Genomic DNA, 24,253 nt, shown 5'->3' on the forward strand with positions numbered 1-24,253 from the left:
CCCTGCAAACCCTGTGGTGAGGAGAGTTGGGGAGATGGGGGCTGCAGCCTCTCCCGAGCACATGCTTGTCCCTCCCTTTGGGATTAGTTTGGTCTGGAGTACCTATTTTTTGTGCCTGTAGACACATCGATGGGTCCCAGAGTGACTCCACCATGCATGGCCACTGTGAGCATCTAAGCTTTCCAGCTTCCATACTGCTTCCTTCTCTCCAAGCTTTGGAAGTATGTCCCTGCGGATATCAAGATGACATCAATATACACAGAAGTTCATAAAAAAAGAATCAAGTTTACAGCATGACTGAGACTTCCTGAAAAAAAATGAGATACTGATGTCCTCACTTCTCAAAGCAATACCAGCACCAGACCATTGATGGACAGAGTCATTCTCATGCTTTGCATGTGAGAGAGCCCAGGAAGAGCACAGTGTACATCCCAAATAAAGGAGTCACACATCCAGCCTGGAAGTGACACTTTATTCTTACGATAGAAGAGCTGTATCCATTGTAACACAAAATGCCAGACTTCAAGGGGTGTTATATCCTCTACGGAGAAGAGGGGGAGGGAGGCCCCTAGCACAGTGAGCAGGTCCCCACAGCCCAGTGGCAGGCAGCAGGCTGAAGCCAGCAGCAGTGAGCACACCCCAAAGAGCTCCCTCCCATCTTCTGCAGTCCTGAGATAACCAAAAGGTGTCAACAGAGCTACAGGGTCTTCAAATTGTCTTCTATGCTTGTGCCTGTGTGCTGAGTGATGGCACTCAGGTAACTGGGGACCTTGAAAATAATGTCAAGCCTGTTGACTGATGAGCTGTTTTCAAGAGCTGCAGGTGTCTCCAAAAAACCTGCTACTCATGGCTGACCTCCCCATGTCTCTGTCCTCAGCGACCAAGCCCTTGGCTCCCATTAGGGGAAGACAGAGAAAGGAAGCACCAGCCTCCTGCAAGGTTTGTGCCTCTGGTGCAGCCCAGAATTGGGGGATCTTTTTGGGAAAAGCTGTGAATGGTCATGCTGTGGCTCCTCCAGCCAGCAGTTCCCACCATATTTCTAGAGAAATGCTGACAGTCTGGCCAGTGATGAACACACTTCCCAATTCAAAGGGAGGGGTTGGCACAGGAGAGCCCTGGGATGGATCTAGATCTGCCCTCCCACAGGAGGGAAATGATACTTTTCAGAAGAATCAATGGGGTTTGGAAAACAGAATGAAAGAAGGGTGAAGAAAGAATTCCCTGCAAAACAGAATCTACCCAATGCCACAAATTAAGGGTGGGAGGGGGAGAATTTGTCCTTGCTACCTCAAGTGTCCTGCCCAGGGGTGCTCCATGCCTGGCTGCTGGCTGGTGGTGGGACACTAAGCAATGGTCTGGCGGCTGAAGAGATCGAGGGTGAGGGCACTGAGGAAGGCTGGGATGCTGTCCTGGCGAAGCAGGTGGAGTTCAATGAGGTCCCGGATGGTTCTTGAGAACTCAGTTTCTAGAAGTTGCATTTTTCCACCAGAGGAGCTGGAGGCCTGAGGGAAAAGAACAAGAAGCCCATTAATACAGCAAGGTTTTGACTTGCCTGTCATGATGCAGGGGACACCATCACCACCAGCAGCCAGGTGGCAGAAGCTGTGTGCAAGGGCTTTCTCTCCATTTATCCCTGAAGACATTCTGCTTCTGTAAGGAGGCAGACCTGTTCCTAATTAACTTGACTCCTTCCCAAGGAGTTGCTGATCCACCCCACATCCCTAAAGTGTTTCTGGATGTTTAAATCAGGCCAGCGGTGCATAGCTGAGAGCTCCAGAGGAATTATTCCAGAGATGCTCTCATGAAAATAAGGAAGCTCAACATGTGGGAAGACATTACAAATCTCCTGTAACATATAAAACAAGCAAAAAAACCCCAAAACTAAATGCAAGAGAAGTAAGGAATGCGTGAAGCCTCTCCTATCCCCGGAGGCAGGAAAGCTGCTTGTTTATTAATAAACAGCAAAGACATCAGAGCACAAATGCTAATTTTCCTCGCTGTCATTTTCCTCTTCAAAATGTTCCCATTCCTAATTGCTCTGCAGCTCTGCTTCCCCTTGGAGCTGAGGAGGGGCAGAGCTGGCATCCCCCTGGGGTGGGCAGGAGCAAAGCAGAACCCCCAGCCCAGCTGAAGGATGCCAAGAGCCAGAGGGAAGGACTGCCATGTGAAGAGGAAAACATGGCTTTACCTGCTACGAGAGGAGGGAAGAGATAACTGCCAAAAGCCCTGAGGAGCCTGTCTGTCTCTGATTTTGTGTTCTCAAGAGTCTGGACACATTTGATTATGATCTTTTCATGTATGTGTCACTGTGATTGCCAAGCGTGAGAGGTACCGAGGATGCCCCCATCACCCCTGAGCCAGGCAGGGAATCTAAACAAGGTGTTGGCAGGGAAAAGTAAATTAGCTTTTGTTTAAATCTCCTCCACTTCAGCTTGGTTGGTTTTCTGTGACTCTAAAGGATGTTCAGTGCTCTAATCTGCTGCTTGCTGGAGCTTCCCCCACCTTGCTTTCTGCCCATCCAATGTACCATGGGGTCAGAGTCAAGCGGCTGAGTAGGAAGAGGGTAGGGACAGCAGCTGAAGAAGCCAGCTGGAGGCCCAGGGAGGGATCTACACTCACAATCTGTGTAAAGCCAGAGGCTGCAGCATAGCTGGGAGGTGGTATGGGGGCTGTGGGCTGTGAAAGCAGCACAGGTTTTGTTTTGCAAATCCCCTGCTTGGATTCAGCTGATGGGAAGGTCCGAGTATTATGAATGCATCACTTGTGTCTCCAAAGTCAGAGCTGAATTGGATCCATCTAAAATTCAAGCTCTGTAGGAAATACACACTGCCTCCTTCGCAGATTTAAAACACTCTTTGGGCACAGAATTAATTTTCTAAGAATTTACAAGTAAATCCATTAATTGGTTTACTAGTCTAATTAATTAAAGCAAGTTCCTTAAGAAATTTAGCACCCAGTGCCAAACAATTTGCCTGTGTTTTAGCATCTCGGAAACGGAGTAACATAAATGTTTTAAATTTCCCCTCTGCTTTGAGCTCACTGCTGTTGTGGGTGAGGGCTACATTTGAAAAAAAAATCTTTTTTAATGAGATTGCTGGTGTTTTCTCAAGCTATTCTTCATAAACAAAGTTTCTTCTTCAGCAGAGGCAGAAGAATAATGTTAAGAGAAAGTTACATGAACAAAAACATGCTTCTGAGATGACTGTTATTTCCCACTGAGTTCAACGGGTCTGTGATTTCTCTCAGGAGTCAGATGGTTGAGGGAGGCACCATCCTTCCTTCTCCCTGTGGCCTCCATCTACCCAGGAACTCAAAAAATCCAAAAAAGCTTCCAAACCCCAGACATCTCACGCAGGTTCCTTATGATTTCTTCTGCAACAGGAACAAGGTGAGAAGGCAGACGTTTGGAAAAAAGGAAATTCTTCTGCTGGGAGAGGTGTACAGACTAACTGTGAGGCTGGATATACCTGCAGCTCAGTTCATTCAACCTCACACTGCTTTTAAAAAAATTTAGAAACTTTTAAATATATATATATATGGGAGTGTTTTCAAATTGATGCCATTGTTGCCTTTCTTATTATTTAGTTTTATTGCTGTTTTTTCTTCACCCATGGTATATATAGATAGATTTCTTGCTTTTTGTTCAACAGCAGGAGTACCTTTGCAGCCTGTGCTTTACAAATAAAGTGATGGTACAAAAGAATAGCTATATATTCTCATTAATTCACAGCACCTCTTTTCAAATGCCCATCTGCACCCTGCCTGGTGCACCCAGAGAACCATGGGCAGAGAGGGAAGAGCTGGGATAGAAAGTGAGGGAGTGGAAGCAAGCAGGAGATGCACAGGTGTGAGTGGGAGGACACTAGAGGGGATATTCTGCTGAACATACACTGCAGGCTCTGGTGGTTTCATGATGGGCTTTGGGGGATTTTTAATTAAAACAAGTCTTAATCCTCAAAGAAAAACTCCTGGACACAATCTCTGCTGTGAAGAACTTGCAAGTGACAGCACACACCAACTATTCACATGACATGCTCCATGTAAAGCAATCACCATTCTGAGTTTAGATCAAGCCAAAAGCTACCCAAGCCCACCTAGGATGAAAATGTGAAACTGAGGAACCTAAACAAATGTCACTGATCCAACAGGACAGTCCACGAGTGGGAATGGGGAGAGACCAGAGAACATTCCAACCCAGCCCTAATTGCTCTGTGCTCAGCACTACTGCCACATATTACTCAGAGCTACATCACTATTGCATGTTGCTGCTTTTAAAGACAAGTGTGACAGGAAAAGCATCAAGATTTGGAGTCAAACTGAATACATGGGCTCAAGGGAAAAGCTGAGCCTGTGAGTACACTCATCCATCCTGTAGTCAGTGCATGGAGGAGCCAATGCAAGAGGAGGCTTTGGGGACCAGGATCACACTTCACTCCCCTTTTCCCCACCACCCTGAGCCAGCAGTGTGCAACACTTCACTAGAGATGCAAATATTCCCCTTGCTCACCCCAGATTCCCCGAGCACAGAGGAGCCCAGGATGCAGAAGCTAAGTACTGTGTGAATACCATCTCACAGGTACTCTTTACATAGATTTATACAGGTTTCTTCTAATTCATGGGAAAAAAAAACCTGCCTGCCTCACTAAACTACTGAGATTCTGGTTTATCTTATGTTTTATTCAGATCTCAAATACTTGCAAAAGGAAAGATTCCAGTTTTTGCTAAGCTCCATTGCCAGTTCAGTCTGATTTAAGGCCTGTTGGGACCTTTTCTAGAAAAGCAATGGAAATCAATCGTGGCCCCATGCTACTGCACACTCAGTTCTGCTGGGCTGTGTGTGCAGGTCCTGCCATAGATCTGAAGGGTGACACCACCCTGTTTCTCTCTTCACAGGCTCTGCAAGCCCATAGAGCAATCAGATCAGCAGGCAGGCTTCACTGTGCTGTAAACCAGAAAGAAGACAGCTCTGTTTACTATTTGGTGACATAAACTTGCAGTAGCTGCTCTTGGACGTGCTCGGAGAAAGGAGCTGTTAGTACAATTGTTTTTCCAGGAGAATCAAGATCAGCTGCCGCCTGCCAGAAGGAAACATCATAAATCTTCCTCTTAAGCCAGGAAATTGGTAAATTATTCAAGGGTTTATAGTTTAGATATTCATATAAATGTCTCCCAACCAGCAGTGTGGTAGAAAAGTGAGTTGTTCTCTCCAACACAGGCACCAATGCAGAAGATGTGTAGGAGAAAGAGGCACTCCCAAATGCAACTGCTGGGGTACTTTTCAAGGCTAAGATGTATCAGGGGTCAAAATAAGCAAGTGAATCATCACCCAGTGACATTTACCCAGCAAATGTATCACTGAGGCTCCATCTCATCTGCTGTGCTCCTTCCATAAATCACTTCCTGTGCTGTGTCCCTGTGCTCAGCTGCTCTGAATACACACAGCAAACAGTCCTGTGTGTACTGAGGGAAGAGCCACCAAGGCTTCACAAACTGGACTCCATGCAGAACTTCTCCCTGCTCCATTAAGGTCCACAGGTCTCTGGTATTATGGATCATGCCATGGTGCTGTTCTTCCTGCCATTTCCCTTGTCCTTGTGGTGTTTTCCACCCTGACACCTGCCCTGAGGTGAGCTGTTCACATTTCCTCACCCTTTGGCAATTTGCCTTTGTCATTTGATCCCTCAGACCCCCTCTTTGTGCAGGACAGTCACCCTCTCTTCCCCAACACCCTCCCCTCATCCACAGAAGTCCTTCAGGGTTGGCTGTGCTGCCTGATCACCTCCCAAAACCTCTGCAGTGCCCTCACCATGTACCCCAGAGCCTCTGTCACCAAGCACCTTGGGCACACGGGTGGTCCTGATGGCCTCTCACATCCTTCTGACACCTTCCCCAAGGCACTCACCGCCTGCCTTGGCGCCCGTTAATACACAGAAACCCTCCCACAGCCCAACAAACCTATCTGAAAATATCTTTTAAGAAGCTGCCTCCTTTGACCTTTAAATGAGAAAATCCTTTTGTTTCTGCCTCTTGCTTTGGATGCTGAGATTTTTCTAAATGTCAAAGGCCGCCTCATCCACGTGCGGATATTGGGGGGGGAGGCACCAATGCTGAGATGGCTGGCACCTTTTCCCTGAGCTTTGCAAAGCTGAGGAATCACCATTATGGGTCACTCCAGACAGGCACACACATGCCTGGGACAGCCCACCAAGCATAGAGTCAGCCAAAAAACTGGAATGCCCAGCACATACCCAGGGAAAGCATCTGTGTGAATGTGCATGTGGAAACTGCCTGCTGAAGTTATAACAACCCAAACATGAGGTTTTGAGATCTAATTGCTCAAACTTAGCTCTCTGGGGTGATGATATCATTATCAAAATTCCCCACTTGAATTATGTCTCACCAATCAATCTCACCTAAGCATCACGTGCTGCTCAAATACCAGGTCCCCAGGTAGCCACTAAAGCACTTTAATTAGAGGCTGTTCATTTAAAATTAGAGAAATATTTAAAAAAAAACAAAACAAATTGTACCACAAGATGTGCTTATGGCTGGAAATATTTATGAGGTTATTTAGCCAACTGTTTACTGATCCCATTCTATTCTCATGGTAATGGGTAGGTTTCAGCTGGCCTGGCAAGACTCCTGCCCAAGGTAGGTCTTGCAGGATGTGCAGCTCTCCCATCAATCAAGCCTCTCACAAATGACCATTTCTTGTCTGCAGTGAAGTTTTCCCCCCTTCAATATCCTTTTTGTAACCCAAAGGAGGAAGAGTAGTTCTTTATAATAATTGCTTCTTGCCAAGACCTCTGAACTCCGTGTCACCAGCTTGCTATATAAAGTGAATTTATGAGGCAGAGAGGGATGGATGCCTGTAAAGGGCTTTCCAGGAAATGTAATGAAAAAGCTGCTTTTAGCTGCTGAGCAAAGAGAAGCAAGCACCTGGCAATGCCAAGAAGAAAATGGAAAGCTGGGGCGGGATAAGTGAGAAACAGCCCTGCGTGCGCTGAGATTTATAGCAAACATTTCCTTTCTCTTTCTCATTATTCAACATTGAGATGAACCACAACCCCACAATGTCTTCTGCACAAGAGGTCAGCTCGTATACTTCCATCATAATCAGAAACACGACCCAGGCACTATACAAACGAGTGACAGAAGTGATGGGCTCCTGGATGCTGTACCAGCTCAGCAGCAAAGAAACAGAGAGGGGTGTGCTGCCTGGCAGAGTTTCTCCCTAGAGCTTTGTGTTTTGATCTCTGTGAGCTTTCCTGCACCCGATGGAAACAGATGAAACAGGTAAAAAAGAGCCAGGACATGAGCTGAAGCACCTGCACCCCTCTCAGTGGGGAAAACTGAGGTGTTAATCCTGGGGGATGGTGCTCTGTGCTGCGGAGGGCGAGTCAGCATCTTCTCTCAAAAGGTTTCTCCTACAGGTTAATGCCCTTTAGACTGTCAAATGTGAAGCCATAAAAATCAGATCAAAGGCTTAAAAAAAAAAGGGAAGCATATTTTTTGATTCAGACTATTACTATTTTATATCTGAATATTCCTATAGAGCTTTTCATCCTGGAAGACAGGTCTTTGAACTGCTGTGATTTCACCTATCACTGAGGAGCAACCCCTGGGGTAAAGTGTGACAGCTGTTATCAGGGTGCATTAATGTTACTCAGCACTTCAGGACAGAGACAAATATATCCAATTTAAATCATAAGTTTGAAGAACTACTGCTCAATGTGGATTAATACCTTTGCATTTTTCCAAAAAAGCTTTGAGAGTTCTAAAGGACAAGTATTGAAACTAAAAGTCCCTGTCTCACCTGTAGGATGCATTCAGCTTCCCACCATTACACTTTAAATTGAACATCAGTATTGTCCAAGAGGGAAAATGGTAACAAAATTCATGTACTTTTGCATTCACAGATTCTGATGGGGATCTTCTAACCAGGTATCACCAAATCCACCATGCAGAGGGTCAGTTTGTTGAGGTGATGCCTAGGAATGGTTCTGCTGAATATAAGACTTGTGGGAGTAAATCATAGCAGGCTATTCACAACATAGAGGAAGGAAAATTGCACAGAATGTCCACTAACAACTAATACTGGGAAAGAAAATTGCATGGAATGTCCACTCAAAACCAACACAGGCTGTTGGCTCTAATTCGGTTGTCATAAATGACAACTTTTTAACAGGTCTCAGGATTGCTAAATAGTGTTCACCAATAAAATGTGTTTATAAACATCAGCTATGAAAGGAGAGCAAGGCACAGGCTCACAGAATTTTTCCAATCCCACCCTATAAAAATCCAAGCTATGAAATCAAGCAAATACCTCAATAAAGGCTCAGGATCTTTACAAACCAGTGTCTCCTTGACACATGAGGAAGCCTCACTGATGCCACAGCTACATCTGACCTACACGAGAGCCTTCAGAAAAAGCAGCCAAGTGCACGTTATCCCAACTGCTGTCACAACCACGCATGGCAGAGCTGGGCTGCTCCAGCACCCAGGCTGCAGCTTCCCAACCATCTGTGAGGTGACCATATTGGACTGGTCAAGCTGCAAAGCGAGGAGCTAACAAGCATTAACAACATCAAGCCCATGTGTTCTGTCTAGTAAAATGCCAACCCATCTGTCTGTAACATTAGCAACTCCATAGAAGCCATATGCAGGAGAGACATAAATTAGGGAGAGAAAAATCTCCCGATACTTTCTCTGGAATGACTCTGCAGTTGTAGCCTGCTAAGCTAGGGACTGGGTGTTGCTGAAGTTGTTTTCCCAGCCAAATAACAGCTTTCCAGCCCTGCCATCCAGAGGCAGTTTCTGGTCTGCATCTGGCCTCCATGAATGTGGTGACTTGGCACAAAGGGAAAAGTAGGTGCAACTCAAACCAGGTTCCAATCATCTTTTCCAGGAGAGCCAGAAGAAGGGAGGAAGATATCAGGGACTTGAAAATGAACACATTACACAAGAGTCCTTCAGCTAGGGAACTCATTAACCAGACAAGCTGCTTATCACATTCCTCTCCATCTCCTTTGCTGGAAGAAGAGCTGGAAGCAACGGAGGTGCAGAGAACACAGGGTTTCTGGAACACAAGAAGGAAGTACCTATTGGAGGAACGCAAAAAAATCAACTGTGTGGGCTTTAATGAAGTTGGCCTGATTCCCAAAGCAGGCAGATACTCCACTTGTGAATTGCAGTGGTAAGCATGAGGTCTGTAAGGGAACACAAGAAGCCAAGTTTGCAAAACTCTGCACTGATGAGAGACGGCTGGAACCACAGTGAATTCTGACAGCAACTTCTTGCAAGCTGCCATGTTGCCTGGGAGATAGGCATCCATCCCCCAGAGCAAACCACCAGACACCAACAAGCAGAACCTGCTGGACCACTCCTTGAGTCACACCAGGCAAGTGCTACTTGGCTGTTTCTGCATCGAGCTCCTTCCAGGGGCCTCTTCTCTAGATCAGAGCAAATAAGCACAAAAAGCCAAGACTCACCCCAACTCAAATGCCTCTACATTACACAGGGTGCAAAAAGTCAGACAAATTTCAGGATACATCAGGGGGAAAGAATTCCCTTGTTTGGGAAGTGGGCATCTAGGTTTGCAAGAGATGAAGGTGAGTGCCCACTGGAATGGTTTTACTGAGCAGATTACAGATGCCTGCAAGGCACATCCTGCTGGAACCACTGCTGCTCTGCACATCGCGGATGTGGACACCAGTGTGTGGTTAATACATTCATCATCCTCATCTTTTTGGTATCCTTCTGGAAGTCTTGACATAAGCAGGGAGGATGGAAGAAGAACAGAACAAGAGGGTGCTGTGACCAGTAATGGTTCAAGAGACCATAAGTGACAAACTTAATGACAAGCAAACAATCAGACCTTAGATAGATAGCTGAAGGATGGGACAGTAGGAGCATGGCTGTTCCCTGCTTATTGAGTTTGCAAAGCTTGTGCAGGAAGCAGTAACAGATGGACCTGATGGCAGACTACAGCTGAAATTCTCACCATGTTTATTCATTACTCTCTTCTAGCTCTTGTTTGTCATAGTCTGGCACCCTGGGCTAAAACACAGGTTTAAGCCTTACATCAAGAAAATGGGTGACAAATATCTGTCACCTCTGTGCAGAGCCAGTGCTCAGCACAACAGTCAGTGCTATGGAGACCAAAGCCACCTCTCAACTATGAGCAAGAAGAGCTGGTCAGAAATTACCACTTCCTATGGGACTCTGCAATATGCTTATAGTTATGATCTACCAAAGTGGAATTTAAGTGTTGGCTTTAGAAATAACATTAGCTGCTGTTGCAACATCAATAACCAAATTTTACTATCTTAGCATGAGTCAAGGAAGGCACTTTTATTGCTCTTGCTTTTTTTTGCTGGCTCACATTTTCTTCGTTTTTCTTCATTTGAAATCACTGGCATCAGCACAACTGTCAAAAGGACCAAAGTAAGCATGAGCTGTCACTACCCAGCAAGTCAAAGAAGGAAAGCAGAGTTGATTTTGAACATATAAAACATTTTTCTTGTATCTTCAAGAATTAATTTTAACCCTTAAAAGTGCCCTGTGGAAAAGCACATTTCTCAGACTGCATCTGTAGCCACAAGTTAAGATCTGTCACTTCAAAAAATTCACCATTTCTTTCTCAACTTCAAGAGTTTTGAGTGCATTGAGCTGGTGGTAAAAAATGGGTTTCAATGGTAAGCCCAACGTGAAACAAAGAGTCACAGGACTCCTCTCTCCTCGAGCACATCTGATCTCACTGTAAGACAGAAGCTCACAGCTGAAGAGACGGAGGTTGTAGCTAAGGAGCGAGTAAATAGGAAGATTTCAGTATTCAGTGAAAATGGAAAAGAAAATCCACTGTATCCCTCGAGGGGACACTCAGACCTTTGGGCTAAGACACATTTGCTGAAAGCTTCTGCTGCTGCCGCCTGTGCTGTCATTTGGCACTAACCTCCTGAAGAACATGGCAAGACAGCACTGCTGGTTCTCATGTCTGGATGAACATGCTCCTCTTCCCGTGGGGAAAAGGAGAGATTTTCTGTTTAGTGAATGCTCCATGTTCGAGCAACCTTGGAGGAATCTGCTTCAGGCCCTGGTCCTCCCTAGCTGCCACACATCTGACTGGTTGTCTCTTCCTGCTGGTGTTCTCCCCCTGATGTGCTGCCACCCGCCACTCAGCTCCTTTTGCTGGAGGTGCAGGGAGGGGAAAGATTTATGCAGACACCATGTATGCAATTATGAAAACAGAAGACAAGACACCCGGATATCACACGAATTGATGCATTTTTGCTGTCAGGCTTTTTGCGTGATCCAGTAACAGCTGTCATGCTCCAGTCTCTCTCATCTGAGCTCCACTACCATTTCAGCATCCTTCCACATCGTTTAAGAGGGCTTTCTTCCCATCCTTTGTGCAGCTTGCTCCAAGTGCCACAGCAAAGCAGGCAGTAGCGTGGATGCAATGGGGAGACAGCATGATTGGTTTTCAGAGCAGCATTAAAATGTAATGCTCACTTCTTTAGGCAAGATGCTGCTAATTAGCAATCACCTTGAGGCAACCAAGCTGCTCAACCAGAATCTCTCCCACTCTCGTGCTCTTTAAAATTTGCCCTTTTGCTGTGCCAAATCTTTTGTAGCCTTCCCTAAAGCCCAATAGTGATCTGCAGACATACACATATGTTGTCTGATGTCTTCTGGAGAAGGGTAGTGGTAGGGAGCTGCTGTGCAGTGGGGCTTCATATTGTCTTCAAACACGTCCTCTGCTCTGCAGAACACTAAGGGAAGGAAAGTTTCCCTGCTGGACCAGCTCCTGCTGTGAACTCTGCAGCCTGGGAGCCTGTTACTCCCCACATCCTCCTGGTTTTCATCACTCCATGCTATGTTTGCTTTTGTAAATAGATTTAACCTTTCTAAAATTAACAACAGAAGAGAACTTCTTTTGGCAGAAAATCAGCTTTAGAAAGATGAAGGAATATAATGCTTTCCAAACATTTGAAAACTGCAGACTAAGGATATGTGTTAGTCTCTCCAGTGCATGCTGGTTTTGCTCATTATTCTCAATGTTAATACATTAATAGATCCTCTCCTGATTAACGACTGCACTGAGCTGTCTTTCTAGGAACACATATGGTTCCTTCTTGCCACAATATTTGAACAGAGAGACAAAATATTTAAACACACACACTAATAAAGGATTTTATCCCCCCCCACCCCAATGTAAATAACTAAGGCTGGAGCCAACCCTTAGTTCTAAATGCTTCTTATCTTTCAAAAAGTTCTTAATGAAATCTGAATGCACTGGCTCAGGCCCATTTGAAATAACTGGACTGTCTGTGGTTATAACACTACAGCAATAAAGCCACTAACATCCACTCACCCTGCAGGATTTCAGCTGAAAGGAGCATGTACAAGTTGAGCATTTAATGAAATGGGGCTTTTAAAGCCAGACCTGTGCCTGCATGGGCTGGTTCTACCTACAGGACTAGAGGAAGAGTCATTCAAGGAGCAGGAACACATTTTTCTTCCCCCACACCCATAAGGTTAAAGTACTGCCCTGAAGTGAGGTGATTTTCAGGACAATCCAAATGCTTCTCTCCTCCTTGTTTGTGCTCAGCAGGATTCATCCCACCTGCTGAAGTACATGGGAATGACCCAGCACACAGCTCAGAAAGCATGGGATAAAATTCTAGCAGAGGATATTGGGCTTGAGTCATTGGTCACTCCCCAATGCAGAATGGCCTCAAAGATCTGTTCCTCCCACATTTTCTTCATGCTATGCCATTACCTTTCCTTCCTGCCATAGGTCCTGTATAAATTCTACCTAATGCCATCACCTGCTAAGATCAGGAGCAGCTTCCACTCTGTGCTGCTCACCACACAGCTGATCATCAGCCCTTTTACTGGCTGAGTGACTCAACCCAACTGCAAGCAACCCCCTGAAATTGTAAAAAAGACCTTTTTACATTTCAAGGAGCAAGACCTGCAAGGGAGGGGCTCCAGGTTCGTACTCCAAAAACCATTTATCACTGCAGAACTGAAACATGGTGTGAAAATAAAAGCTCTCAAAACCTGCTTTCACACATTCCCCAGCGTGCCCAGAGGTGTTCCTGCTATGATACACCTAACAATGCTCTTGAGAATTGTTTTCACAAGCTAAAAATACAAACAAAACAGCAAGAGTCAAGAAGTGTTTCTTCAAATGCCTCAAATCTAGGCTATCTGTGCTCTAAGTATGTTGTAGAAGCAGTATTAATATATATTCATATGTTACAGAAGGCCAGAGGAAAAGACCTCAGCAAACAGTAATGCAGAGCACATCCTGGCTAAGGTGGCAGGTTTATTTTAGATCACTGACCTGTGTCCTGCTCAACCAGCCAGGATTTTACAGTTCAAGTTACATCTGTTTGTGTATACAAATGTACATAACATATGTGCATTCTGTCTTGTGTAAAAAACACACAGAAAGCAGAAGCTGCGGATGAGAAAATAAGCAGATGAGTTTCCTTGGAGGTTTCATAGACAAAGATGTTTAAATGAAGTAATTTAAAACCAGAAAGAATCTTACAAAGTGCTTCTCAGCCTCACATTTCACTTGCTTGTCTTCAGCTTCATTTGGAAAATAGCCTCAGAGGGAACCAAACCACTTTAGCTGCTGCTTCCTTATTCCTGACATCATCTAAAGAACTTCATCAACCTCCTTCCCCACCAGTTACACACCATAACAAGTAAGTCTACAGCAATGGGGAGAATTAAAAACATTAGCTAGTCATTGCTTGTCACACCCCTGAAGGGTAGGGAAGCACCAGTGTCACCTGAGATTGAGAGAGGAGAAATGGGCTTCCTATATCTGCAGAACCATGCAAAGGACTCAGCACTCAAGTCCCAGCTCCCTTTTTTGCTGTAAGAAACCACAGGGCTGGAGGGAAAGTGCAAGGTCTGGGATTAATAACATTTTGCAATAAATCAATCATAAACTCAGTGGAACAATGTAGCTCTAATCGAGCCTGCAGGGATGTGGAGAGGCACCTGCAGGCATCCCCTGGGGGCTGTGGGTGCAGGTCCCGGGTGGGAAGGGGCAGGGGCTGCTTCCCAACAACCATCCCATTCATCCTCATGACTGCTCCATTCAGGAGAAGCTGACACATTGCTCCCACAACAGGACCCTGCAAATGACTTTATTTAACCAGGAAAACAGATTTGTTTTGTTTCTAAAGGCAAATGACTCTGGCTTTGGCTGCAGGGGCCTGAGCTGTGTTTCTCTCGGTGCCAATAAAAGCTTCAGGATTACAGAGGAGACTTAAAGAGACTGTGTTTGCTTTCAGTCTCCCATGGATCACATCTGAGCAGAAAAAAAGGGCTCACACAGCACAACAGATCAGACTGCAACTGTAAAAAAGTACAACAGGTTTGAGGATGTTTCTCTCAAGTTCTCAATGAATTATTTTGAATTTAGTTAAAGACCTCCCACGGATTACCAGTCTGCAGTGAGTGGGGAATCTTGGGGAGAGGATGCTGAAGCATAGCATTGTCAGGCTGATGAGGGAAGATCTTATTCAGTCTCATTTTGTCATTTTTTTTAGCATAAACATGGCCCCACCTGTGGCTGAGCTCTGCCCAAAGACACAAAGATGACTTTTTCCTGTGTTAGTGCTGGAGGTTCACATCTGTGTGCTCCAGAGAGAAGGTGAATGGGGAACCAGGCCCCTAGAGAAGCAATGCAAAGTGGCCAGGGTCACACAGAAGAAACACACAGCCCTCCAGAAACACCCAGGCCGTGTCCACATCCACACATGTCCACATCCACATAGCTGGGAAAACTCTTCAGCTAAGGTGGAAAGGCAGAGGCCTTTGGATTTATTCTTCAGTTGCTATGCAGGGATGCACAATTCTTTACTTTCTAGTGCCCAGTTATTTAACCTTAATGCTCCACTGACATTATTTTTTTCTGTATGGAATTTTATATATGTGTCTACAGACAAACTTGCAATATATAAATAGTGTAGATCAGAGGTGACCTTTACTTTTGTGCATGTGGAGATCCATATAGCACAAGGGCTAGCTAGGAGGCTAAAGTCATTAAGATATGTTCTCATCTAAAGTTTCTTATAAATTATTTGTAAGCTATTTTCTTACTTATTTTGTTATAATACTCCCACATACTCACCAACCAGTAAAAATAGCATAACTGTGAGTATATGTTTTGGAAGTCTGTTTGCCTATTTTTCTTTTGTGCAGCAGCTGCTGTTGCCACGCTGTCGTTGCTATGTTTTCCTTTTGCTTTCTTTTTCTTAAGAAGGGGGGAAAAAATAAAACCTATTCCCTAAACATGCTAGATCAGATCACGGCACAAAATACCTGAGGCAGTGCCTAAAGGAATATAACATAATCCAGCTGGAAGAGCAGAGCTCGTGGAGAAGGTCTTCTGGACACTTAGTACACACATTCTTCCCTGAAAGAGCTAATAAAATTACAAATACTATTTAGATAGACTATTTAAAAGCTTCAGGTAAAGACCATTTAAAAGGAGTATTAAAGTAACTTAAAAACTGGGTAGTGAAAGGTAAAATTCCATGTTGAACCAGGAGTTGATAAGGAGGTAGGGGATAAAAAAGATCATAAGAATAGATGTGGCCAAGTCCTGTCTGGAAGATAAGACAGTGAAGCTGTCTCTGGTTCCTGTATGAAGACTGGTGGGAGTTTGCTGAACTGGGGTTCAGCCTCAGCAATTAAGTTCTGGAAAGATGTTGCTTGGGGTGGCCCATCCTGCCTCTGCCTCTCAGCTCCAGAGGAAACCTGGGTGATCCTTTCACCCTTGGTCTCCTGCCAACCTCCATGGAGGTCTGGGGAGGGGTATGACAATGTGATGGCATGAATCAATAGTTGATGACTTAGGAGACAGAAAAAAAATGAAATGGCAAATAACTTAGGTGAGCCAGGAGAGTGGAGAAATGTGAGGGACACGGAGGACCTGTGAAATTGGGGTCATCAGGCAGAAGAAATTTAAAACAGACAAGTGCAGTGTAGTCTATGTTGTTCTGCCAATTTAAAGGACTCTTAACATGCTGATGGGTTTGGAAATGATGTAACCTCTCAGAATAAAACGCCAAGTGCCACTCTAGCCAGCTTAAAGACAACTTCTCAGTGTGCAGTGTCACTTATAACAGCAAGTAAGTTGTCAAAATAGAATTGGTTAAAAAAAAAATTAAGAAAAGTCTCTAAGTAACACGCCATGTTTTTATACAAGTTGAGAGCATGTCCTCCTCCTCTCCTGAGCAGTGAGACAGCCTTGCTGAATTCAGTACAAAATGAGGGCAAAAGATAAATTAGGTTTCTCTTCTGTGAGGCATGTGCTATGTAACCTGCCTCTTTCCTCTGAAGAAGATCTCCATCACTGACTGGCATCCCTGGGTCACCAGGGGAGACGTTTAAGGCTGGAACAATTTACTGCAGAATTAAGAAGGGCAAAACTAAAACAGAGATGGGCAAGGTGGTGAATGCTGAGTAGGATGCTACACTAGAAAAGAGACTTCTAGTACATCAGGTACTCTTCAGCTATTCCCCTCATTGACAGAGTCCTTTTCTTTCTGGAGCACATCTGTATTAGCTGCCACTTGTCTGCATGGGAAACCGTGTTTCCATGTGCCAATAAACCCCCAAGCCCCCACCCGCATTGGGCACAGGTTCTACTCCTGACTTCAAGCACAGCACCACTGAATCCAGTTCTGCCATTCACTGTGCATCACTCCTGCCTCTACCCACATCCTACTTTGGGGTCTGCAAAGATCACCTTCCTCATACTCCATCCACAAGGAGAAACACCAGCAGCCATGCCAAAGAAATCCTACAGAGCCACACAGACCCACAGTGAAGACCTGGAAGTCAGGAGCTTCTGACTTGATTCCTCGCTTTGGGTCCCAGCATGAACTACACAAGGAGCATCATTTCTCTGCATCTCAATATCCTCACCCTGCACTAGAACTAATAACAACTCCTCCAGCAAGCAGGCATGCTGTGAGAATCAATTGGTATTTGTAAAGTCCTTTGAGAAATGCAAGGCACAGTCTGTATGTGAAAATTATTGATATGATTCATTACCAGGCATTCATACTCTATTTATACAACTCCCAGTCTATTACTAAATATTATGTCCATTTGAATATTGAAATCACTGCTGCTAATAATTTCTGCTAATGTTACACTGGTATTTTGGAGGTGGCTTTTTCGGCTTGAATGGGAGAATTGTGGAGGCAGTGAAAAAGGGAACAAATGCCAGAAGAGGAATTAAAAAGAGGACAACAGCTCTGTGCAGGCTTCTTCAAAAACAATAAAAAATCCATTTAACAAATAACTTTGTGCTAATACTTATCTGATTTCTCTTCCCATGCCGCCTTCTCAACCAAATTTGTATGAAAATCTGACCTCCATTAGTGAATTATTAGCCCTCTTTGCAAGATAAAAATGAGCAAACCCAAGCACATTTTGTCTCTCCAGACAGGGCACTTGCTCCTCTCACACTCTCCATGATCGGTCTCCTTTTTGGGCAGGGAGGATGCTCCATCCAATCCACCACCCTCCCATCCTTCAGTCACCAGCTCCAGCATCCTCACCCAAGCACCCTGCCTCTTACTTTGCCACCCTACTGAAAGCAGCATAATTTGGGACTACTCAAAAAACCCCTTCCTTTCTGAGAAGAGAGTGAGCATATGTCTATACATTATATATTTATTCACACACTGAGGCATGTTCCCACTCCTGAGACACACACGGTATGTTCCAACTTTCTCACTCACAGCATGTTTTGCAAATCTGCTCTCCACCCCCTCTATTCCCTAGTTTCACTTTATGAGTATCTTGTTTAAGGGAAATGCTGCTTACTGTAAACTGGGAGCATTAACATCGGGTCAATAGACCATTTATTAAGCAGCAGCTGTGGGAGAGGGAGCGATGGGGCAGAGCTCTTTTCCTGGCTCAGCTTCTTTTCCTTCCAGTTGGAATATTTATTTCCTTGCTGTGATCTTTCTACTCACTCTTTGTGCTGACAAAATGCTGCCAATATCTGTGGTGTGAGAACTCAAGGACAATCGATATTTCGCTTGGATCAAACACAATGTGGTGGGGATGTTTTGTTTGTTTTCCAAGCTCAACATTTTGCAATTAAAGCTCTCAAGACATAGGGAAAGTTGAGGTGAGGCTTCTTTTGTGAAATGCAGGAGAAAGCAGCACAGAAGTAGAAACCAGAGCAAACCAGCAGCGAAGCCAATAGGAATATGCTGCATCGTTTCTTCTTTTTAATACATTTTTTACGAGAAGTGAGATCTTTGATTACATTTTTGATTAGGAGAGACAGGCATTGCCCTGCCCAATGCACAGTTAGAGGGAAAGGAGCCTTTCATGTTCATAGAGATCAGACATCAAAACAGCCATTCCCAGCTCTTAAAAGGATCAGACAAAACTGCAGCTCAAACTGTGCCAGGGACTTTGGTGCAGGCAGGTTCCTGGTGGAAGGCTGTCTCAGAGCTGTAAGAAATCGTGTGGATGCCAACACTCCTGTTGAGTGTGGGGAGAAATACAAGGAATTTCTTCCAGGGAAATCCAGGCCCATTGTGAGGGCATTTCAGGATCAGAAGACTGAGAGCCACGACAGCTGGGCTGCAAGGAGAGCTGCCAAAAAGTTACTCCTAGGTGTAAGGAAAGAGTTGCTGCTCCATCAGAGGGTCCAGGTAGGACAGCTCAGGAAGCAGAGCATAAATGATTGCAGGATTTTTACCTGCATTACAAAGAGGTCACAGCTTCCCCTCTTCCCTTCTTGAAGACTGATGGATTTGGTGGACCTCCCAAGCAAGCTGATGCCCAGGAGCAGGACTAGTACAGTGACAATCAGCTCAACTGTGCAACACAACTGATCTCCATCTGTAGGGCTGCAGAGCATCCCATGCAGCCTCCCTGCTTTAGAGGTCACCTTGATACCCTGATAACCTGCAACAGTTGAATCGCACAAGCAAGAGATTAGAGTTCTGATCTTGCATGACTCCAATTGAATACTAACAACAGCAGCACGGTGTCCTGGCTTATCCCTCACCACCACTGCACCCTTCATCAGGCTGTGGGATCTGCAAAATCTCAATGGCTGGAACGAGACAGGATAGCAAATCAACTTGTCAATACATTCAGAATTTAGTTCAGCCTGGATTCGTGCACATTCTCCTGTCATGGCTTGCCAGCACGCATTACAGAAGCAAAAACCCAAACCCTTGACAATTTCTTAAGGTCCATGGAAGGGGCTGCTTAGGCTGGTGGCAGATAGGATGATCATCTTACCAGAATTTGGCTCAACTGTGCAAACAAATGCCCTGAAAGTACAGGCTACACCTGAAGCTAACTTGGACACTAACTGAGACACCTGAACCTTCTCCACGTGTCCTCAAGTGCTGGATACTGACCCTCAGCCATAACATGGACTTGCTGGTGCAGCAGCAGTCCTGTCTCATTGCAGCCTTAGCACCAGCCTGTTTCTAATCTTTCTTCACAGAAGAATGGCCTTTGAAGTGTTCCACCAGCACCTCACCTCTGCCATTACCCTCCATCTTCCCTCTCAAGTCAGGCTACCACCCAGAGGTAGCATTGGGACTGCACAGCCACCAAGGCCAGGACACCATCCAGCCCAGCCTGTTCCTGTGGCCTCAGTCCTTGGCTGGCCCAAAGACCTGGCAGCAGGGATCCAAACAGCATTGAGCTGACTCCACGCTCAGACCAACAACAACCAGGTTGCAATGGACAATGGTTCCTTCTCCCAGCGCTGCTGTGGATTTTTATCTTTCTCTTTCCTAATAAAGCAATAATGTCAGTCCAAGGGAGGCTGGGAGATGCCCACAACTCACTCTCAGCAGTACACTGACACCCAGCCCTACATCTCCATTAAAGATGAGCAGGGCCATCAGTCAGCCAGCTGAGCACCTGGGTAAGATAAGTGCTTGGATGACAAACAGCTGGTTCCAGCTCTGTCCAGAAATTGCAGAGGTGCTGCTGGCAGCAAGAGAATCTGCCAGAAAATTCAACCCCATCTTCCTCTGAAGTGCCATATTTATCTGGGAGATGAATAGCCCTTATTTCCTTCTGCACACACTGCTGCTACAGATAAGTGGCTGCAAACATCTCTTGCCTGGCTCTGGGTAGCTGGGAGGTTGCAGCCTTTCCACTCCAATGTAGGCTTAAGCTAGTGGGATCTCTGCCTCTCTTCCTGAGGGTGTCACTCACATGCACATTCCTCGTCTGGATCAGCTCACAGCAGCTCACAGAGGCAGGTGGGAACACGCTGTTCTCCAGTGCTGCTTCGTATTGGCTTGCCATTAAATAGCAGATGCACTGCCATTGATTTCAGTTAGATTTCTGTTCCTAGCAAACTCTCTAGAAATACTTAATGCAAGACTTGAAGTGCTTCTGAACACACCCCCTCCTTGTTTGCTGTTGTTTATTAACATGTTCACTATCTCCCAATGTAGAGGAAAGACTGGAGGAATGCAGCAATCTGCTTTCCCCCACCAGGGTCACTGGTGGCATCAGAGCAGCAGTAGGAGCATGGTGATTCTGTTGCTCTTGCAGCTTTTTCCTCCATGAGACATGATTGTGTCTGAGGCTTTGATTTCACTAGTTGCACTGATATGACAACATCACCAATTGTTATTTTTTAATTTCAACAACCAACCGTGAGCTGCTGAAGCTGCAAGCACAGCCCCATGCAGTGATTAGCTGCACGGTGAAAGGAAAGTAAGATAGCCCCAACATTCTGGCATGAATAATGAGAAAAAGAATTTTTCTAGGAATGCTTTCCTGTGAAGTAGCCTGCAGAAGAAAGGCCAGTAACATCCCAGGGATATTTGGTCCACTGGATGATGAAGAAACCAAAAATTAGCTCCTTCTGCAACCTGCAGAAATGTTCCTGGGTATGGTCTGTGTAGGAGGACAAGCCCAAGGTATAGAAACAAATATAAAAGGCAACACGTGCCATAGAGACTTGTGCAAACACCTCCTTAGTTCCCTCCAGCAGACTCTTGCCCTAGGTCCTGGGTACCCCCATGCCATCAAAGTAGGATAAAGTCCCCAAGCTCTACACACGGCACATCTGTTGAAGCAAGCTGGCCTGTGTTCTCATGCTACAGAGAGGGACAGAGGAAGGGAAAATAAGGAGAAAATATACTATCTAGAGGAAACCCGTGTTGGTGAACAGGATGAGAGGCACAGGTTGCAGCACCAGGGAATTAGCAGGCACCAGCTGGGCATGTTCAGCTCAAGCAAGCCTTATCCCAAGCAATTTATATGTAACCACCTTAGCTGAAATACCACTTAATTTAAAACATCCAGGAAACAAAATGATGTCTTCAAGGTCAGGTGGGGCCAGCTTGTTAAGGGCAGGACAATTTTATTTCCTGCTAACTTGCCACCCATACTAATGGTCCCTCCATAAGAATGCTGTCAAGGTGAAAAGAGCAGCACAGAACTCCAGACTCAAACCAGCCCAGGATGTGCAATAAAACCATCTGCAGCTTCACTCTCGTGGCTGGGACAGTCCTAACAGCACAGCTCCCAGTCCCAAGCAGCCACCTGCCTAAAGACACTTCTGTTGTGTTGGAAAGGAGAACAGAAACCTTTGAGAAACACTTAAAAGCTGAGCCTCTGGTTCTGCTGCTCTTCAGCATCTATCTGGCACGGTGCAGGGTGCAAGGAGAAGGGACCTTCCTTGACACTGCAGTGGCACTTAGGATGCAGTTATTTGCAAGCCAGATCAGATGTAAATAGCCTAAAAGTCCTTTACCCCTGGTTCCTGTGGTACCCCTGGTTCCATTAAAACTATTGAGGCTGAGGATGGAAAAACTCAAAACATTGGTGCTGAGAGACCCCAGGATCTCTGAGCTGTCCAGGGGGCAGCACACAACCACGTGCCCATCTCCTCTTGTTTTTCTCATTTATAAATGCCTCACTGTTTCCACAAAGGTATCAGAGAGCAGGAAGGTGTGGTCTGAAGAATCATTCAGAGTCAGTCTGCACCAGGGCAGGACTGCACCCAGGGAGCTGGCAGAGCCCAGAGGCAATGCCTAACTTGATTAAAATGAAGACATGATCCTGCACGTGGTGTGCTGCCTGGTACACATGCTGTTCCTCTGTTTGTCAGGTTGTAAAACAGAGGAATACTTGCTCTACCTCACCATGGTCCTGGAAGGCTTAATTGATGTTTGTGAAGTGCTTTCAGATCTTAAATTGGAAGGCAAGAGAAAGCACAAGTTGTTATTAAAATTGCATTATTAAGTGCTGTTAAAAAAAAAACACAACTGCCTATGTTTCAGAGAATTCAGGTCCTTCTTCAGATTAGCTTTATGTCCCTTGACACATGTATTTGACAATAACCCAAATAGCCTTGATCTTTTATTCCCAGCAGGGTTTTCTTTATACCTTAATGAGGTCTCCTCCTAATCTTTTTTTCAAAGACACTTCATCTTCATATAACCAAATTCTCTGAGCTGCTGCTATGTGTTGAGCTGGTTTCCCTCTGCCAGACTGGGTCTACTTCTCTAACACCAGTCCAGTAAGGGGTCCACACTGGTCAGGAGGAAAAGGGGCGGGATCTCACACCCCCCCCACAAGATGCCACAGTACACTTGTGGACTTGCAGATGGCATATTTCTGCCAGTTAGGACACTCCTGAAATATTCTATTAGTGCTGAGAGCTGTACCAGGTTATTTAGTCCCAAACAGAGCACTATCTTTATCCCTCTTGTCCATAATACTTGATTTGACCTTCACCCTTATCTGTGTTTTGTAGCACAGGATCCTCCCAGGATATATTCCTAACTACATTTCTGTCTTCAGACTCCAATATTTCACTTCCCTTACCCTTATCATTACCAAATCACCCAGAGATCTACAGCCTTGTTGATATTGACTTTCTTCTCTCTTCAATCCTTCTCTCAGGTTTCCTTTTTTCCCCCCCTATCATCTGCAAATTGCGTTGTTTTTATCTTTCGCTATGCTGGAAATCTTATCATGAAAGAGAGACTTTTCTTTTTTCTTTTTTTAATTAGTACTTGGTAATATTACCAAGCTGTGAGTTTATAGCTTTGTAGATCTTATATTTTTGACACTAATTACTCACAAAGGCTTTTAAAGCAGCATTTCAACATAGCAACTGCCATGACTGTAATTAAGTAAGACGCAGGAAATTATTTTTTTTTTTTTTTACATTTCAGTGCAAGTCTCTAACATCCCTGCCCCATATCACAGCTCAACCCCCAGTATCACTCTGGTGAACGAGATCAGACATCAAAAACATATTATTCCTGATGCACACACAACTCTCCCCACCCTCACATAAGCACTCAGCTGATGTATTAATAGTGCTGTCAGCAGGGAGGATCCACAGGGATTCACCACTTGCCTCTTGCCAATCTAAAGGGCTCAGCTAATTTTAGACTCCTGGTTTCTGCTGCTTGTTTTTTTCCCTGCTCAAACCTCAAAGCCTCACAGTGAACTGACCACACAACTGCACGTGGACTTACTCCCTCCCCATCATCTCCTTGCTGGGACCCAGAAGGAACATGGGAGGATGTACTGGTGTCCATGGGAATGCTGGCTGTGCTGTCTGGAAGGTGCCAGGGCAACAAGCACTCTGATAATATGTTTGTAAACTAGCTGCTATGGAGATTATCAATTAAAGGCATCTCAGTGGGGAGAGTTTGATTCCACTGGCCTAATTCATTTTCAAATTACTCCAGGATGCTGCCTTTTACTAGTATATTATTTGTTCTGAAACTCCAAATTAAGATTTTATTGTGCCATTAATTTTTATGCAGAAATTACCATTAAAATCAATGTTTTCTGCTTAAAACTTGACAGTTTGAGATGACTGATTGTCTAGCCTGTTTCCGCTCACTTTACTGCCTCAAAAGGAGATGGATCCATCCTGGTGTGCCTCTAACTCTGAGCAATGCTTTCAGCACTTGGGCACATTCATCCCAGGCAGCTGGGACACCTGTGGTGGCACAATGTCTGACTCCAACATCCCAAAGTGCTGTTTCCAACTTCTCCTGAAGGATGCAGATCGTTCTTCTGCTAACAAACCAAGGAGAGTGATGAAGCCAGGTCTCTGGGGCAGGTCAGAATGCTGCCCTCCTTTCTGCCCATCTAGGGAACAAGCTGGATGTGGGCATCCCTGTCCGTGCCAGCTCCTCCTGCTGCACCAGGACAGCTGCCAAGCAGGGGCTGT

General features: G+C 45.2%; 1 protein-coding gene across 4 annotated transcripts in view; it reads right to left on the reverse strand.

The window, feature by feature from the left end:
• Positions 1 to 451: 451 nt before the first annotated feature.
• Positions 452 to 24,253, reverse strand: part of MAD1L1 (mitotic arrest deficient 1 like 1) — a 345,232-nt gene continuing 321,430 nt past the window's right edge. For all 4 annotated transcript variants that reach the window (XM_071760874.1, XM_071760872.1, XM_071760873.1 and 1 more), the window contains one exon: positions 452 to 1,502. In XM_071760874.1, coding sequence (XP_071616975.1) covers positions 1,344 to 1,502 — 159 coding nt within the window. In that variant the 3' untranslated portion in view covers positions 452 to 1,343. The remainder of the gene's footprint in view (positions 1,503 to 24,253) is intronic.

This window comes from Heliangelus exortis, chromosome 17, assembly GCF_036169615.1.
Source record: "Heliangelus exortis chromosome 17, bHelExo1.hap1, whole genome shotgun sequence".
Classification (NCBI taxonomy): domain Eukaryota; kingdom Metazoa; phylum Chordata; class Aves; order Apodiformes; family Trochilidae; genus Heliangelus; species Heliangelus exortis.